The sequence below is a fragment of the Cimex lectularius genome, unplaced genomic scaffold (genome assembly GCF_000648675.2).
Source record: "Cimex lectularius strain Harlan isolate CLEC.00 unplaced genomic scaffold, Clec_2.1 scaffold59, whole genome shotgun sequence".
Classification (NCBI taxonomy): Eukaryota; Metazoa; Arthropoda; class Insecta; order Hemiptera; family Cimicidae; genus Cimex; species Cimex lectularius.
Window position 1 is genome coordinate 2094974 of NW_019392794.1, and position 19949 is coordinate 2114922.

The 19949-nt window shown below is 37.3% G+C and overlaps 1 protein-coding gene across 10 annotated transcripts in view; it reads left to right on the plus strand.

Annotated features, from left to right (window-relative positions):
• The window catches only part of LOC106661667 (lysine-specific demethylase 3A-like), a 475583-nt gene extending 457602 nt beyond the window's left edge, over nt 1–17981 (plus strand). For all 10 annotated transcript variants that reach the window (XM_014385209.2, XM_014385207.2, XM_014385208.2 and 7 more), the window contains 12 exons: nt 2416–2581; nt 10995–13280; nt 13352–13502; nt 13583–13713; nt 13887–14120; nt 14195–14344; nt 14448–14846; nt 14918–15201; nt 15265–15515; nt 15629–15768; nt 15960–16136; nt 16223–17981. In XM_014385209.2, coding sequence (XP_014240695.1) covers nt 2416–2581; nt 10995–13280; nt 13352–13502; nt 13583–13713; nt 13887–14120; nt 14195–14344; nt 14448–14846; nt 14918–15201; nt 15265–15515; nt 15629–15768; nt 15960–16136; nt 16223–16468 — 4615 coding nt within the window. In that variant the 3' untranslated portion in view covers nt 16469–17981. The remainder of the gene's footprint in view (nt 1–2415; nt 2582–10994; nt 13281–13351; nt 13503–13582; nt 13714–13886; nt 14121–14194; nt 14345–14447; nt 14847–14917; nt 15202–15264; nt 15516–15628; nt 15769–15959; nt 16137–16222) is intronic.
• The last annotated feature ends 1968 nt before the right edge of the window (nt 17982–19949 follow it).

Below are 19949 nucleotides of genomic sequence, written 5' to 3' on the forward strand. Positions count from 1 at the left end.
AATTATGGATTTTTCTCTTTGAGTAAATTCAGCCTTTTTTTCATACTTTCTCTTCAGATATTTTTATACAGCAAACACTCTAAACTTTAACGGCCATTGTACAAATGAGACAGAAACAGGTTTTTCACAGACAGAAATACAGATGATCAATTAATAAAGTCAATACCAGGTCCAATTGTTCTTTTTTGTCTGGTTGTTTTTCAAATAATATTTTAAAACAACAAACACCAAACTTTGAAGGTTGGCACGTAAAACAAGGCCTTTTGGGTCACAAAAAAAACTGTACAAAACGGATCCTTTGTAAAAATGATACAGAAACTTCTTAGATATTATTAGATAATTATGAATTTTTCTCTTTGAGTAAATTCAGCCTTTTTTCGTACTTTCTCTTCAGATATCTTTGTACAACATACACACTAAACTTTGACGGCCATTGTACAAATGAGGCAGAAACAGGTTTTTCAGACAGAAATGCAGGTGGTCAATAAATAAAGTCAGTGTCATGTTCTATCGTTCTTTCTCTTCAGATTATATTTTAAAACAACAAACACTAAACTTAACGGTAAAATTGTTCGGCCACTAAAGAAGCGATGCTAGGCGGACCGATTGCAATAAAGATGCAGAAACAGGCTATTCTCAAATAGAAGAAATACTTCAGATGAATTAGTGAAATGATACCCGGCCCATTGTTATTTCTTTTTGGATTATTTTTTTAAAAAACAAACTTTACGTCCGTAGTTGGCCAGTTCAACCACAAAAGCATTACAAGGCAGACCAAGGGTAAAAGCTAGGCAGAAATTTACGGCATTCAGGTAGAGAACAGCAGAAGGCAAAATTGGCGTGTTTTATAAAAATGACCAAGCGGAACCCATTGTTCTTTATCATTGTATAAATTTTTCTTGTAGCGAAGAACCCCTGATAACCGGTCACCTCCCAACTAGGGCCTTGACCGGTTTTCGTTTTGGCTGGCCCTTTGCTGTTCCACGTATATCAGTGCCACCCTCCATTTCTGGCTTTACTATGAAACACTTTTTCTACCTCTTCAACACTACTCTCATCCTCCTCATTTGTCCTGTATCCACTTTGGTAGCTAATGATATGATTTCTTCTTCAGTAAAAAACCCATTCTTACAGTTTATCAGACCCAATCCTCAGTGCCTGCAGGCTGCAATTGTACTCCTCTTGTAAGATTTTCAATGCATTCCTTTTCTCTGTTACTGCCTGGCCGGTTAAAAGGGGTCCTACAGCGCTATTTTAATACACCACAGCAAAAAAAAAATTCTAAGCGGATCCATTGTAAAAGTGAGAACGTTTGTGTGATTCAAATATTTTAAAAATATTGTTCTAATTTGGATGTCTTGCAGATTAAATCGGTTATCCAATTAAAAGTGGCGATACCAAGAGGACCATTTCTGTATTTCAAAGTGAGCAAAGTATGAAATTTTCTAGAATCCGCTTTTTAGACTAATTAATAATTTGGAAAAAATTCCAGATAACGGGACACAAACCGAGTTGAATAACAATTATACAAAAGACTTAGGGTACATAGGTTTAATTAATATAATTTATTTGTAGTCGGGTTTAAATTTAAATACATATATTTTTTTAAAGGTCTAATGCATTTTTTAATAGTTTATGATTGTGTTCTCATTATGAAGCTAACTAACTAGACCAATGCTAAGATAATCGATGACCATTTGTCTAGTGGGTGAATGTTGAATTTGTATTTTTTGGGTTGAAAAGGGGGAAAAAAGGAAGTCTCTTCCTTTGAGGGATTTAATTATGAAATGAGAAAAAGGGACGTTTCTGATAATGGCAGGAATTATAATTGAAAAGTGGGTTAGTTCCCAGAAAGTGATGCTGTTGAATTCCCGATACCGTTAACGTGCTTTTGTTGTTGCACGGCGAGCGGTCCGATTCCGGGGGCCTCGTTAATCCTGTTCTTCGGAATTCGGTATGGTCTGAGGTACGGCGAGGGGAGACTATTAAGGATTTGTTTTGGAGTGTGGGCGGGTAAGGTCATTATCGATGGAAAAGGCGAACGGGCGGGCGAGGCGGGGAGAGATGAATCAGACGGCGGGTCAGTGTAACTTGGGCGACATGAAAAGGGGGGCTGCGTAGCATGGCATGGCATGGCATAGCATGGCATGCAGGTAGTAGACTAAAAATACATCCCCCACCTCGGATGGTAGCCATCTTGGGAGGAACTCCTGGAAGGGGGGGTGAGCAGGCCCGACGAGTCAGTCTGCGAGCGACCGTCCATGGAGTACCTCCCGTCAAAGTCATGTTTATGGTGGAGAATCTGTTGAGCCCTCACTACGCGTAAGGATAAGAAAATAGACCGTGGTTTTCCTTCGGCCCAGTGGTTTTCGCGGATCGAGTGTGCTTTTATTTTATGATGATGTGTTTTACCAGGGAGAGGCAAAGGGAGCAGGAAGTTAGAGAACTGGAGAAGCAAAAGGAAAAAGAGAGAGCCGAGGCGAAAGAAAGGCAAGAAAGGGACCGACTAGAGAAACAAAGGGCCGCCGAACAAGCGGTCCACAAACACTTCGAAGAATCCCTCCGACTCGCCCAAAGCAAGGTAAGCTATTTTTCTTTTCTTTCCCACCCCACCATGAACAATAACATCAAAGGTTACGGAGTTTTCAGCCTAATTACCATCGATTTGAAATTAAATGGGTCAAAGTTTCCGCACGGAAGGCCCGACGCGAGTGAAAGCAAAACGGTTCCGAACTCGGTTTTATTAATGGCCTTTTACTAATGAGCGTTTCCGGAAAATGGTCGTGAAGACTGGAGGGGGTGAAAATCGATGGTGTTGCAATGTTTGCCGAGGGGGTCCTGGCATTAAACACAGGGGGAGGCCCAAGGACGACTTCACCCTCGTAAACATCTGGCATTCCGGGCACCTGACCCACCCTGGGGTCGGGGGGCAAAAAAACGGGGACCCACTCGTTTTAATAACACTCCCATACCACCGGTTTTTTCCTCCATGGGTCCCTCCCTGGACCCTGCTTAGCATATTCTTATCTGACTGGATTCCTCCTTCGATTATACCGAGAAGAGCTCGCACAAATCGGACCGTGCACTCGTAACATCTCATTTCGACAGTCGTACTTTTGGCCCAGTTCACCAGACAGTGCATTGATTAGATCAAACAATACCATTTGCGTAATAACAAAGTTCCTCTGAATTTAATCTCCGAATGCCATAAAAACGCATGGGGCGTGATGTATCTCGACCGATAATGTAATCGCACACCCACACCACCCTACTTTCTAAGAAATCGAAACAACAATAACCAGAGATGATTCACATTGCCCACTTAATAGCCTTTTTAATCAATAACGATTGACGGCGGTTTCGTAAGAAGCAATTGTGATATTGACCTCTTTTCCCAACATTCAGATCCCCGAGTGTAAAACCATCTGATTAATACCAAGATTTTTTTTAATCCGCCCTCCATTATTTCGCAAATAGCTGCACCATCATCAATTTATAGCGATGACTCTTTCAAGCAGGTATGCGACCTTTAGGCAAAACGGTCGAACAAAGACCGTCCCCGATGTCAGAGAAAAGCCGATCTGAGCTGGAAATACGAGAAAAACTATTTTCAGGTAGATGGGAACGGTTTTTCTAATTTTACCCTCTTCTTGGAACGGTGTGGAAGTGTTCTTCAAATTTTTCTGTAATCTTGTTACGCAATGGACCCCTGACTGTAATTAATTGTTTGCTTTAATCTACCGTGATTGCGTCAGGATGCCCCCCCCCCCAAAAAAAAAGTTCATCTATTTTTTTTTTAATAACGAACGATTTAATTTTTCTTTTTTACGAACAACCGTATTAATCATATATTCAATCTGATCTTTTATTTCGTAATGTAAACATATTTTGTCAATATGTTGTAATTAATTGTTTGGTTTATCTCGCAAGTGTCAGATTGCATGAGGTTATTCTGAAATAGATTTTCATTACGGTTTGTCCTTAATTTTAATTGGCTTTTTAAAATCAAACGGGTCATAAACGAAGAAAAGCAAAATTTAAATGACCTAATTTAACGGAATAGTCATCATTCACCTTAATTTAGTGCCAATTTGTAAGCTGTAAAAGTGCTGTGAGCCAATTTAAAAAAAACATGAAAAAAAATTGTACGTTCGAGAGACCAGGAAATGTCAAATTGAACTTTTGACGAAAATGCCTTCCAGGGTATTTAAAATCAAATTCAGCAAAAACGGACGTGTTAATATTTTCGTCATAGACCCGGCCATCCTTTGCACATGTTAGCTTTTTATTTTCTGCCTACAAGAAAGCCAGGCTTAAAATTATAAAATTCCATGACAACGCTGGAAAATCTGATGCAACAGCGTTTTAATTATAATCAAGACAGGCGGAGTACAATGTCCCCCACAAAATTCCTTCTTCCGCTCACTATCAGTTAAATATTTTGTGAAGTAGCAAAGTTCAGATTATACCCGCCCAATCGATGAACTCGTTCACAAACGTGAAATAGCCTTATCATCGATAATAAATCAATGAATCAATCATCTCTCCCTGGACTATTCTCAATTCATCACAAAACAACAATAGTTCAATTACTCACCAAATTATTTCGCTTACTTTACATATTACTCATACTTTCAATTATTTACTTATACTCATTTAAATTTGTTCTCACTCGCACCATAATTTGGACTCAATCAATCAGACACGAGCTACGATCATTCGTTTTTAGTCAATCATTTACTTATATACTCACATGTACGTATTTAACTCATTTGTGCTCAATCTCTCACTTAAACTAGCAGGATCATTCGTACTGCACTCAGTTAAACTCACTCACACGATTCACGATCAATCAACCATTTACTTATACTCATTTAAACACAGTCACTTATACTTCATTAATAAATGTCTTAAGATTTGTATTCAATCTGAACTCAGTTGTACTCAATCATTCACGACTTACGATCATTCGTACTCAATCAGTCACATGTACGTATTTATTCCATATTAATTATGTTTTCTCAATTCTTTTTTTTTGTCCTATTCGATCAGTTTTCTCAACAATCTGGTTTGACTCATTTTTAACTTTTGCAAAATCAACTTTCAGTCTAGTGTTTCTGGTTTAGGATGTTAAGTTTTATCTTAAAAAAAATCCGCATAGGGCTTACACAACTTTCATCGGTATGTTCGGCCACGCGGTGCTTTTAATCCTGCGTTCTAATGTAAACTATAAAAATCAATCCAATTGCGAAATTGGCTTAAATGGATTTGTTGACATCCTTGAACAGAGTCGAAAAGTTCATGATAACGTCCCAGATAAAAAATTAACACAGTCCAATTTGTTTTTCCGACCGATTCGCCTTATTAAAATAAAATAAATGGCCAACCCAGGTAGGAATTGTGAACCAACGCTTTGTTTCAACGTTTCCAGCGCGTCGTCAAACTTTCCGATAATCAGGACTTGTAACCAATCATCCGGCCTGATTTCCTTTTTTTAGAGAGAGAGTTATCGCCGTTTTGAAGCGGTTTTTGATTACAGGGTTGTTTAAAGGATTCTTCGTTAGCGATATTAAATATAATGAACGATGATTATGTTTGACTTGAACGGTGACTCTTTCATGATGTGTAAACACTTACAATCTCATTTCTTATGTAATTATTGATTTCACCAGTTAGGCTTTTACTGTGTAAAGAACGTCCTTGAACCATACGTAACACTGTGAATAAAAATACAAAAAAAGGAGGAAAAAACATTATGCTAATTTTGGAATAAATTCAAAGCCTGCTATTTTAACTGCGGGCCTTGTTTGCCAAGAGGGACAAACAATCGTCGGGGTTTTTGACATGGCGAATTTGCAATTGAAATAATTCAGAGATAATTTGCCAGGAGTTTCAAACGCCCTTGCTTTGCCGCGAAACAAGCGAGATTCTGCGAACCTTGGTTTGGTCTTAAAGAGTACGTGATGTCAGTTTTCCTGTCGTAGGTCTCATTTACGTCTTGCAACTAAGTTTTCGCACCCACTAGGGCTTCATCCAAATTAAAAAGAGGGGACTTCAGACTTTTCAGTCCCGGATCGTCAAATTAACTCCGGGTTTATGAATCAAAGTGAATCGCGAAACCCGTGATATTCCAGAAATTTAGAAACTTGCCAAGGGGAAGTTATAACGTCGGTAATCGAATTATTCGTCCGACGGGAAAGCGCTTCGCCTCGTCAAGCCCCCTCCCCCCGGCTTTTAAATGGAGCTTTAAAGTCCTTTACAACACTCCAAAGATTAAATGATCAGAATTGACAATCCTATGATTTTATTCAAAAGATATTAAACGTTTTGTTTCTTTTTCCTCGGCGTTTCAGGCCTTTTGAGTAGGTAAGAGGCGTTTCGGTTTCTCATCAGCATCAGTGGTAGGTCGGAGAAACAAAACATTGAAAATAGTCCGATTAAAAATGATTTAAAACGGCTAAACTACGATTATCAAAGGTCTTTGGGGTGATAGACCCGTTTGTTCAGTTCAGATAGTTTTGGTCTATTTAAAGCGTTTCAGTTTCTCGACGTCATCAGTGGTGGGTCTGAAAGCTAGGATACTCCGATCGAATAATGATCGGAAACCAGCTTACATTTTTTTTCTCTTATCTCTTAATAATTTAACACTCTTTTCTAACTATAATTATCTACAACCTCTAGATTGGAGAATAATTCACACGATAATCAAAAAATGGATATTTACCGAGCCGAGGTTCTGACAACGATAACAACCGGGCAATAAAAATATTAATAAAAAAATTAACAGATAAGATAAATAAATTCGTAATTGATAAAAAGTTGTTTTCTCGGATTTTTGTGCCTCGACTCTAGAAAATATTTTATCACGCGCTTCTTGAGATTAGCCGGAGGAGGATTAGAATTTAAAAAAAACTTAACTGCGACAACCACGTGCAACTTTGCATAATACGCAAAGCCCGTTTTTTTAAATGAAAAACCCATTCTCTCTGTGGTATATTTTCTATCGTAGAATCGGATTTGTTTTCCAGGAATGTGGACTTCCTCCGTCATGGAGGTTTGATAACAGGTCGTGTTCGCGGTCCCGTCATAAAAATGTAAATTGGCCATTATGCAGTCATCGGGCAATTTCCCTTCTGAGCTGAATCACCGGATTAGTCACTCCCGAGGTCTTGGTACACTATTACGTTTCAGATCAATTCTACCCGCAGCAGTCTGTATAAAAAACAAACAAACAGATTGTAAGCCTTTAACCCAATTATTTTGCCATGTAACTCCCTTAATAATTAATTATCTGATGGGGATCCGACACGACTGATTTCGCAGGTCTCGGCTTTTCAAACTCTCTTCCTCCCTTCTTTTTTATGTGCTCTATCTTCAAAAAGAGGGCCCCCTTATTTATTATCCTATTCGAAAAGGCAAGATAAACAAAGAATTTTGTTTACTATTTTCGTCCTTGCCCCCACTTCATGGGCGATACTGAAGCTGATCCGATTTCTTCGCACCGTACCCAACTTTAAACCTATCCAATTTTCATGACACAGTGTGTAAATTTTTAATTTTTGTTTACCATATATATGAGAGATATGAACACGAAAAACAAGAAGAAATGGCCAAATTGCTTTGTATGTTGTGAAAACGACTATTGCATCTTTGCTGTGAGAATCTTGAATATTCATGCGTCTTGGGATAAACCGTCATGTTTTCACACAGAGCCGGGAATGGTTTTCACTTTAAAATAGATTTTCAACGGCCAAGGCTATTGTTATTGGATATTAAAAAAAAAACTTTTGAAAAAAAAAAAGTGAAACCGATCAAATCCGATGAGCCAACTAGAAACGCGTATATTTTCAAACTCAAACATCGTTAAATTACTAAAAACGTATTGTTAAAAATGGTTTCAAGGAAAAACAGCCGGTTGAAGGATAAATTTGCTGAAATTTCGTCAAAACCAAAAACAGCATAAATGGCCGGGCAAAGAATATCCTTAACAAGGGCTTCGATCATTTTAAAAAATAAAATCTTTAAACTTTAATTCACTTAAAACAAATTCGTATTTTTGTTCAAAAGACGAGTTTTTCTCCTGGAAACCTTCACTGATTTTGAGAAGAGTAGGTACGGCTTGATATGAGAAACCGGGCTTTTCACTTAAGTGCGGAATATTTTAACAGTTAGAAAAAATTCAATATCAGAATTTAAATTACTAAATGGACCTTACATCCCTGATTTTTTTATCTATCTTTTGTGAAACATCTCTGGGTAGAAGAACCAGTAGTTTGATCATTTCCGTGCTTCTCAGTCTTCAGGGCTGGGTCCACACAAAGCTTTAGTATAGATAGATAATAGAAAACGACCAAACTTCCTATTGGAATTTTGTGATGATCAGAGTAATTAGTCCGAAAAATACTTGTGAACCCAGTAAGGTATTTTTATGTTCAACTTTAAGTGCTTTTTACTAGTTGTAAAAAAAGTATTCTGAAGTAAACAAAAGGATCTAGTGAATCGTCCTTGAATATCTGTCGTAAACAGGCGGTCACAAAGTGCGGAATAGACGCAGAACGAGAGAAAGCTCTGAACCTGTCCAAACCGCACGTTCCGTGTGGACAGTCGGTACTACTAGAGGTTTTTATTCAATTAAAAGAAAAACCCAGGAAGGCAGGAGAGAGACTAGAAGTACCGCTATCGCCTCTCCGAGACTAGAAAAAATTACCAAAGAAAAGTTTTTAGCCGTATTAAAACGGAACCAGTTTCTTCCCTAGGCAAAAGGGGGAAAGTAAATAGTGGATCTAATAAGAAGGTCCTTCCACTCGCCTTGACAATAGGGTCCGAGACCTGAGGGAGGGGGATTAGGACGATCTGTAAGCCCATTGTGTGAAAGCTATTACCTGTGTTATAAAAAAGGGGGCCAGGACGGGTCTCCCGAAACCTGTCTCGTCTGCCCGATCCCCCCTCCAGGAGGTCTCAGCTCAAATTATACACCTTTTGTGTACGCCCGGATTTAATTGGGCCAGTTTTACTACTCCCTCATCGTGGGAGAAGCCAGCTGAACAACCTGGAACCCGAAAAGGCGTGAGAAGGTCGAGTGTACTCGAGAAATTTGTGATTGAATTGGGAAAAGGACCTTGTCTGGACGGTTTCGATTTTTTCCTGAATCGATGAAGCAAGGTTTTACCGTGGCATGATCTTCAAAGAAATCTTTGTTCAAATCAATGCTCACTGGTGACTAATGAGAAAATGAATTATCTCGACACTAATTGCTTTCTGTACTAAACTTTTATATTCTACCAAAACTACTGTAACAAGTAATGTTGTTTTGGCCCAAAAAAAGTGACTGTAAGCAACATTAATTGAAGTCACTAATCATCAACAGGCAAACCGTCGATGTAAAATAACTAATTAGAAGCTGTTTCATCAGGTTTAAGCAGTTTTGGCCAAACAAAAGTGATTTTAAACTTTAGACATCAAAAGGCAGTTATTTATTTATATGAACATCGCGTAGCATTGGGTGCAAAGAAACTGGTTGGGTTCACAGTTTCATCTGTGTTAGTAGTTTTAACATTGATTAAACTAATGATTGTAAACAACAACATCAATTGAAGTCAGTTGTCAACAACAGACAGAAGACTATGGATGCAGAGGATGATCGAAAAAAATTAATTTGTATGAAAATTATTAGCCTTGGGAGTAAAAAAAAAAAAACTGGTTGGGAGCTGACAATTTCATCAAGGTTAGTAGGTGGAACATTTAAATAAGCTAATGATTGAAAAAATCAATTGATGTAAGTTATCAACAACAAATAGGCAGGCTATAGATGCAGAGAAAGGTTAAAAAAAATGTAGAGAAACTGGTTGGGAGCTGACTGTTTCATCAGGTTTAAATAGTTTTAACATAATAAGCTAATGATGGTAAACATCAATTGATATCATTTGTCAACAACAGACTTTAGATGCAGATATCTGTATATATTATCTTTATTTTAATTGTTTTTTATTTATGTAAATATCGTGAAGCGTGGGTTAAAAAAACTGATTGGGAATTGACAGTTTCATCAGGGTTAAGTAGTTAGGAACAAAAACAAAACCTTGTAAACAACTTCTATTGTTGATTGTGATCTTTTATATTCCTGTAAACAATTGTTTACTCATTATTGCGTAGATTGGTTTATTGACAAAATTTTCGGATTATTTAAAAACACGCAAACCCTTTTTTCTATGTTGTTTATGTCTGTTCTATTTTTAGTTCGTGCTTGATTTTGGAGGAGGGAACTAAGGCGCAAATTTTTACGCGAGGAATTGGTTTTTATATACATATATCTTTTTCTGCAATAATTGAGGTATCACATCGTTACGTGCATTTTCGCAATCGCGCACCTGGGAATATTTTTATTGTCATGGCAAATCCTGTTTTTTCCGGATGGGAATTCATTTTTATATAAATCTGAAATTGAAATTAAAAACAAAACGAAAACAGCCGGCTGTACAGAAATCGCCGTTCTGACGTAACTCAATGCTTTCTGTACTGCAAATTTGCTATTCGTATTATTTCTGGTTTTTCAATGCCTCCTGAACTTCACGTTGTCTGACCACCTTTTAATATATACACAAAGTTTTTAGTATTGTATTTATCTTTATTTCAAGTTTTCTCCCTCTCGTCGATCATATTCCGGTCGTGACTCCTATTAAAGAAATTCACGATTATTTCTATTTAAAAGGTTTAATGTATTTAAAACATGGGAAGGACTCGATACTTTTTGTTTACTCTAACTTTCTTAGAACTGTATGTCTCCTGTTACCTAGTATTAGGATTTAACCGTTCCACACTTAGACCTACTCTACCCTTTATGTAGAACACTAACTGCTGTCATATAATTTATTTATTCTTCTTACTCTATCAAAACAATTGTAAAAACACAAACATGGATACTTTAAATGAGGTGTTTTATAAATTTCAGTTAGCCATTTTTTTTTTTAAATAATAATATATATTTATTTTTTCAGAGAAACAATATGGGCTGGATTAACAGTCTACCTGGCCCTCCTGGCAGCAGGTCAGAAGAGGAGAGGAAACAGCATGCCCAGCAGCAACAAGCGCATGCAGCTGCAGCCGCAATAGTTCACGATCAGCAAACGAGGATATTAGCAGAAAGGATACGTCAACAAGAAGTGAGGGACAGGGCATATTACCAGCAGCAGGCTTCATCAACCCCGGCGCGAGTGTCGATTTCGAACAAAGTCGATTATCCACCTCAAAGCCACAGGGCAATGAAACAGATGCAAGCCGAGAAGCAACAACAACAGCAGCAGCAGCACACCGCCCTGCCGAAGGCCGAGCCCAACTTTAACTTTTTTAACTTGCCTAGGTACCAGCCCATGAGTTACCTTCACCATGAGAAATCGAAAGATTTGAAGGTTCAGGCAGTAGAAATTCCGAACCCGCCGCCTCTCATGAGTGACCTTAAGAGCTCTGTGATAGTGAAAAATGACAAGTCACCTGGCTTGGACAAAATACATTCGCCAAGTCCGAAGCTAAGAACGGACTACCTTCCAACGTCCAAGTCACCGTTTGAATACAGGAGCCCTTCCCAATCTCCTCACCCACTCTCTCAGACGTCACCAAGCCCTCATTTTGATGGTCAGAACCTGGCTAGTATTTCTAAGGTACACATGCATAGAACACAACTTTTATCGCCCCATCCACAACAGAGACAATCACCCCATCAACAAAGGCAGTCACCGCACACCCAACATAGGCAATCGCCTCATCCACAACATAGGCAATCTCCACACCACCCACCTTCCCCTCATTTACACCCTCATCCTAGTCCTCCTGCTATGGTGACAACATACAGTAAGTCAGCTACGGTGAGCTCATACCCTTATCCAGCCGCTGCTGTACATTACGCTCCCCCCACAACACCACCTAAAACGATGGTCAACACTCCGACAGTTTGTTACAAACCGAGCCGCCCTACTAGAAACGACATCGTTTCAAAACCTTTGACCCCTTCTCCTTACCAACAACTCTCACAACACAACCTCCCACCCCCACATCAAACGGCTCAAGGGAGTGGACTTCCACCTCCACCAGCTGCACATGCCACAAAGACGTTTTCTGGACAGGGAATTATAAGCATCACGCAAGTAACTCCTACGTCACCACAGCAATTACAACCACTTGACCTCGGAGTTAAAGAAGAGCCTCAATCTCCAAAGCGAAAAGCGGAGGAAATACCTGAGGAAGTAGACTTGAAAAAAGTCAAAACAGAGGAAGAACCTGTACTTGCGAGAGTGAGTGAAGCGAGTCCTCTGTTGGCAACGGCAGCAACCACTATTACTACTGTACTGAATACGTCCCTTCAACAGGACCGGCCTCAGACCCCGACTAAACCGACTGAACCAGAGAAGTCCAACTCACCTCGGCCATCATATCCAGTTCATAAGCTCAAAAAGGCCTGGTTACAAAGACATTCTGGTGAAGATACAACAGAAAATTCTAGTGATGTGAAATGTAGTGGGACTTGTGTGACCCTCCCCATGCCCGTTCCGCCCAGTGTTCCTGTTAAAAAAAGTGAAGGTGTAGTGAACTCAATACACAGTATAGGTTCGATGGCAGTAAATTCTATATCGTTAGGGAAAAAGCCAAAAGTGAATCGTAAAGGACCCAAGGAGTTAAATGGACACATTAATGTGAAAACGCCTGAAGGAGATGATTCTTCGAGTTCAGATCCCGAACGGAAATCAACGCCACAGAAAAGAGTACCTCCTAAAGTAAAACGGAAGAAAGGTGTTCGTAAAACTGTTCCTGAAGAGGCAAAAAGAAAAAAGACGAGTGTTTCTAGTACGGACAGTGATAAAGAAAGTGGCAGTGACAAAGAATCAGACAGCAACAGTACAGGTAGTAAAAAGAAAGAAGAGAAAACCAAAGAAGGAGGCAAAAAAAGAGGAAGGAGACCAAAGTCTACGCCGTCAAAAAACGGAAATGAGGAGGAGTCGCGGAAGAAGATCAAAGAAGAAGACAGGACAACCCCACAGCGTGACCCCATCCAAAAACCTAGCGTGGGGCAGCTCAAGAAAACAGGCGAGAGCTTCCTTCAAGATGGCCCTTGCTTCGAGGTGGCGCCTAAATTGGCCAAATGTAGGGAATGCCGGTGGACGCCAAACCAACGAAACAGGAACATGCCCAACATCTTCTGCCGGTTTTATGCCTTCAGGAGACTAAGGTACACCAAGAATGGGCAATTAGCCATCGCTGGATTCTCCGATCCCCATCGGGATGCTCTACAAGTAAGCAAAGTTCTTATTTTAAGTTTATTTTCATAAAATGTGTAAAATTCTTATATCTTTTATTATAATAGGATGACTTGAAGCTGTGGTTGCCAAGTGAGGGTACCTCTCCACCTGGTCTTGATGTCGACATGTCAAAGTTCCTACTTGCTCAAGTGGGTGATCAATTTTGCGATCTCCTCCAACAAGAAAAAGAAGCTGTATCTGTACATATGTCTGAAGGTAATTATTTATATTCTTTTTATACAATGTTAAGTTAATGTCTAATATGATTAAACCTAACTTGAATTTTGCGGTTTTAGATAAAACAATAGCATGGAAAAGAGTCGTACAAGGTGTCAGGGAGATGTGCGACGTATGCGAAACTACACTTTTCAATTTCCATTGGGCTTGCGTTAAGTGTGGTTTTGTCGTATGCATCGATTGTTATAAGGTGATTATAATCAAATTTATCCGTCAAAACGCTAAATCAAGCAATGATGACAAAATATTAAATGAAAGAAAAACATGTATTTAAATTTATCCCGAATCTGAAACCAAAACTGTATATAAAATTAATTGAATTGTTTATGATTTAGATGTTAATATGTTTTATTGTGATTGCAGGGAAGGAAAAATGGTACAATAAAGGCCTGGGGCGACACTGGACGTGATAGAGATGAAATGTCGTGGCTTTTGTGCACGAATAGGCAGGGCCACGAGCAGGAGAAGCTCATGCTGACTCAGATCATAGCCGGTGACTCGCTCAACCAACTTGGACAGAAGATCCATGGGATCCGGCAGACCTGGGGTCAGCAGTGCCACTGCGAGTGCTTCGGCATCTCAAACGGTGTCTCAAAGGTAATTTTCACTTGGTTGCTTTGGTCAGGTTTGCTCTACCAAAGATTATTTTAAACGTTTTTATTGTATAATAGGAGGTCTTTAAAAATGCGTTGTCCAAGAAAAAAGAACTGAATGGCGACAGTGGTAGGGAAAAGAAGGAAAATAAGTCTGATGATAACAGTTCCACCCTATCATGGTTGGCTGATGTAGCCCTTTCCGAAGACAAGAAGAAAACCTCCGAGGTAATTTTCAATTTTGAAAATTTAAAATTTCAGTTTTAAACTTGAGTTTTTATTTATTAGTTACATGGTGAAACATTATAAAAACATTTTCTTTGTTTTGTAGGAAAAAGAAGAGAATGAGTTTACGTCAGATGATGACAAGGATAGTAACTACTCAACCCTCCGTGAGCTCTTAATCAGGCCATCAGGAAAGAGCAACGGCTCGAGAGCCCCTTCCCCGGCCAAAAGCCAACTTGAAACTCTCGACCAAGTGATTTCGACAGTAATTGAACATCAGGTCGCAAAGGACGAGGCCAGGGGTGAGCTCAAGCACTTTGTCCGTAAGTTCAGGAGAATCGGAGGCCCGAACGGAGTCACGGTTGATCCAAGCCTACACGTCCGGATAATGACAATGACTGAAAGTAAAAGTCTTTACCCAGATGTGCCTCATTCTTGGCTCTGCGGTGGCACCCTTTTGAGACTTCTGGACTCGACCAATCCTAAAAACTACGTCGCCTTCCAAGTAAGTAATTTAAGCTTTAAAAAAAAAAAAAATTGAAAAACGTATTTTAAACAAAAATATTACAATTTTAGGATCAGTGGAAAAGAGGACAACCAATTCTAATATCAGATGTTACAAAGCATCTTGACTCGGACCTCTGGACGCCGGAATCTTTCGCGAGGGACTTTGGCGAAACGAGAAATGATCTCATAAACTGTATTAATGGTAACACAGTCCCCAACCAGCCGATGAGGAAGTTCTGGGACGGTTTTGAATCCGTCAGCAAGAGACTGAAAGACGAGAGGAACAACCCAATGATCCTCAAATTAAAAGACTGGCCCCCGGGCGAAGATTTTGCTGAAATGCTTCCATCCAGGTAATTATTTATTTGTAACATCTTTCGAACTTATTATCTAACAATTCTTCCATCTTTTTAAAGGTTTAACGACTTGATGAAAGTACTTCCAATGGCGGAATATACAAATAGGACTGGCAGGCTGAACCTTGCTTCGAGACTTCCGGAATGTTTTGTCCGTCCTGACCTTGGGCCAAAAATGTATACGGCTTATGGCTCTGCAACCCACCCAACCGCCGGAACTACCAACTTACATCTCGACATCTCAGATGCAGTGAATGTCATGGTGTATGTTGGCATCCCGACAGATGTTGATCAAGAACAGTGTTGTAAAGGTAATAATTAAATTTTGTGTATTGTGCAGTAATCAGCTGGCATTTATGCTTTTTTTTATCATTCCTACAAACATAATTTGAATGTTACTCATAATTGAATCTTTGTTTCTCAGATGTATACCGAGCAATTGACGAAGCTGGATGTGATCTCCTCACAAGACGACGGGTCAGAGAAAAAGGCCAGCTTCCTGGTGCTCTTTGGCATATTTACCTTGCCAGAGACTCTGACAAAATTCGAGACCTCCTTAATAAAGTAAGTCCATTGTTTTCCATACTCCAGAAAAATTGAAAAGAAATTCAATTATGATGATTTAAAAGTTCAGAATTTTCATTATGATTAGACTTTATCCCGAACCTGATGATTTATTATTATAATAGTTATGGATTGTATCATTTTTTAAAACATATTAGTCTGATAAATGGCTTCTTTTTTTTTTGTCATAGGTGGCTTTGGAAAAAGGAGCTAGACCTGAACCACACCACGATCCGATCCATGACCAGAGTTGGTACTTGGATACTAGTCTAAGGGAGCGTTTGTACAAAGAATACGGAGTCGAAGGCTATTCTATTGTACAGTGTCTTGGAGATGCTGTTTTTGTACCTGCCGGTGCCCCACATCAGGTAAAAATCAGTTTTCTTATTAATTTAAAAAATTGTTTTCAAAGAATTCTACAAAGACAAGATTTTAATGTTTTTGTTTTTTCTAGGTGAGGAATTTGCACAACTGTATCAAAGTAGCCGAAGACTTTGTATCGCCTGAGAATGTTTCACACTGTTTCCACCTGACCCAGGAGTTCCGAGATCTCTCAGACACCCATACGAATCATGAGGACAAACTACAAATAAAAAACATAATGTACCATGCCGTCAAGGACTCGCTCGCCGTCCTCGAGTGCACCGACTCTTCGGGGCCAACGGCGAACATGAAGAAAGAAGAGAATGGAGACTCATAGCCCACAGTACAAGAACCAAAGAACACCTTCAACTAGTGGTGCTATTTTTATTTCTTTTTTAAAAATAATTTTTCGTCTGTTATCGCGGGAAACAAATTCTTTTTCTTTCTTCAAAGAAATTATTCCTTGTTTTTTGATTTTATTGTTTTTAATGTTTTCTTTTAATTGTGAATAACAAAACTAATGTAGTTTTGGATAGCTTTAAATTTGTAAAAAATAAAGGTTTTAGGAAAGCAGATTTATTTAAAAACAAATCACTTTTATTAAAACAAAAAAAAAAGAAACATGAAACCTAATTAAAAAGATATATTCTCAAAAGACTTTAATTTTGAAAAGAAGGTTTGTTTAGGTGGCTGTTGATGGTATTATCTATCTGTACATATTTGGACTTTGTTGTTGGAGGCATTTTCATTTATGGATGGTTTAAAACCTCCCTTTTTCCTTTTCTTTTTGTAAAATTTACATTTGTTAAAAATATTATATATATACAAAAGATTATTAAAAAAAACGAAAAAACAAACAAGAACAGGACGTTAGAATAACGACTGATGATGATAGTATATGTTAAGTTACTTTGTAAATAATTATAAATATACAAAGTGTTTGTATATATTTTGTACATTTTTGTCCAAGTTTACATAATCAACGATACATTCTCAAGGTGACAGAATAGTTTCAAAATGAAAAAGTTGTTGCTCATGATGTAAGCAAGCAAACGTTGTAAATATTGTAATTAAGATGTGTCAAAAACAAAAACAAAAAATAATAAAAAACTAATAAAAAATAAAATAAATATATCCTGCTCTTCTTTACACTTTTTCTACAATGGATATAGATTTCATTTGTAGAATGAGGATATTTAAGTGGGTAACGGTTTTGTTGCCCTTTTATGTGCTTTTTTTGTTTAACTTTTTGGGGCGCCCTTGATCTCACTATATGTTTAAATGCAAGGTGCAATGTGCATTTGTCTATTTTATAAATGGATAAATAGTTAAATATATTATATCAATTATTATTTTATAGTCAATATAAAAAAATCTTCCCATCTGTAAAAATAAAAAACAAAAAAAAACAACATAGTGTGTAAAAAAATCATTTTTCAGATGGTACTTAACTGTTGTATTTTCACTTTATACTTGTTACCATATATTACCGGTGTCTCTGTGTATATGTATATATACAAAGACTGAGAGGTATAAACAATTTTTTTTTTATTGTGATTGTTTTTATTTTCACTGTTTTCCAACATCTGAGTGTAAAGGCATGGGTGGGCGTTTTATTATCGATGTTCATTTTTCTGTTAACTTAGGATTTAATTGTTTGATTGTATCCAATTTGTTCATATAGTATAACAAAGAAACATAAAAAGGAAATCAAGCATATAAATATATACATATATATTCTGTCCCAGTTCATAAACATTTCATTGTTCAAATGAATAATTGTTTATTTCACATTTTTAAAAAAGTGCTATTTAATAAAGTGCCAATGTGGATATAATGTACGGAAGAAAGTTCTGGTTTTTTTAATTCTTATTTTTTCATTTTGACCCAATGCTTGTACGTTAAATACATGTGTAGTTTCATTTTTAAATGCAATTTTCCTTCCCAGATTATCATCCTCGAAAGCTGAAAGCAGCTTAATAAATTTTATAGTACGATGATACACTTAGATTTTTAATATAAAAGAATTTTTGATCCTAAGATTTAGCTTGGTTGAATCAAATAACAAAAAGTAATAACGATAGGAAAGGAATTCGAATGACTATTTACTACTATGCATTTAAGAATTTGAGCTTCTTGCCAAGGCAGTAGTTTGATGTTAAGGCTAGAAAAAAGATAATTTGGCGATTTCAATTATGTGGCTGAAATGGATCCATAATTGATTTGTGTGAGAAGGGTGTGGTATTTTAATTTCACCAAATTGACTTCTGACAAGCAATGCACGCTTGAAATGAGTTTTAAAATTAAATTCGAATTTGGTCATCTTAATACCTTATTTTCCAAAAAATATTCTAATTGTAATACAAATCCACTTTATTGTCCTGTAAATACACTTTAAATGTATGTAATGTAAGTAAGAAATGATTGGGCGAAAGGACAAAACATGGGGGAATTCACACCCTATTTAAAAAAAGATTTTTTTAAACCCTTGGGGGAGGGGGGTTGATATGACCTCTACTGTTGCAAACCCCTGTTGAATTGGCTAGAGTCAGATAAATTATGACATATCTTGTTCTTTGAAAATCTGGTGTTTATGCATAATTATGGATTTCTTCAATTTTTTTTATGGTAGAACCGATTTTGTCTTAATTTCACTTTAATGGTTTTTAATTAATTAACAATGTGTCTGGATTTCATCAAGTTGCTGATCATTGGTATTGAGAAAAAATACCTCCCAAAATGATTTTAATATAAGCTTATCACATTTCACCGAAAGTTTGCGTTTTTACCTTTATTTCTTGCATAATAAGTAAATGATATAATTCGGTTTTTGTAAAACCTCAGCAAACAGTTGGAGGATAAGTCTTAAATTACAATGCGATCGAACGTGATAACATTGCATCAGTAAAAATCAATCTTTGTTTTAAAAAATAGCGGTAGTTGGTGGAAATTGCACGGTACTGTATATAAAAACTGTAACGCCGCATCTTATTTTCAATTCATTGCTTTATAGATTTGGAGTAAATTGTGGAGCTGAAAAAGCCAATATGGTAACGAATTATATAAGCCTATAAGATTACATTTATGGTGTTATGTAATATTTATTGAAATTTTAGTTTTAGATTTTTTCCTTTTCATAAAAAACGCGAATAAATCGTAACTGTGCGTAACAATATTAATGCTGAATTTTCCCAAAAATTTAAAAAACCAAACAAAAACATTCCTTTCTCATTATTCTAGAATTAGGACCTTTAAAAACTAATTTAATATAATTTAACAATTTAATGTACATATCACGTATTCAACACTAATAAAATATACTTAATTATGAAAAAGAGAGAATTTACAAAGATTTTAGTGAACAATAATTTAAATTACTGCAGTGATGAGGATAAGCCTTACTTAAAACGCAGTGAAAATAAGATACCAATAGTAATTATTTTAGGATATTGAAAAATATCATGAAGAGCTAGAGGATAGGAATAACCCGAGATCTGACAAATAAATTTAGCTATTTCATAGCAAACAGAAGCATTCAATGATTTTCAATTAAATGATGATTGAGAATTGGCACATAGTTGAATAAAAATTTAAACAAGTTATTTTCAAAATTGCTCCCACCCAGAAAAATAAAATTGTCCCCCTGTGGGGCGTAGGCCCCACATTGAGAAACTGGTCTAGATTTAACAGCCAAACTGACCGATCAACCATGCGATGATAGACAGACCAAAATGATCGGTAATGATCAACTTTTATGTTAGTGCTGGTGTATATGTCTTAGTAGAAAGCGGACACATATTTTAAAACAATCCAAACAG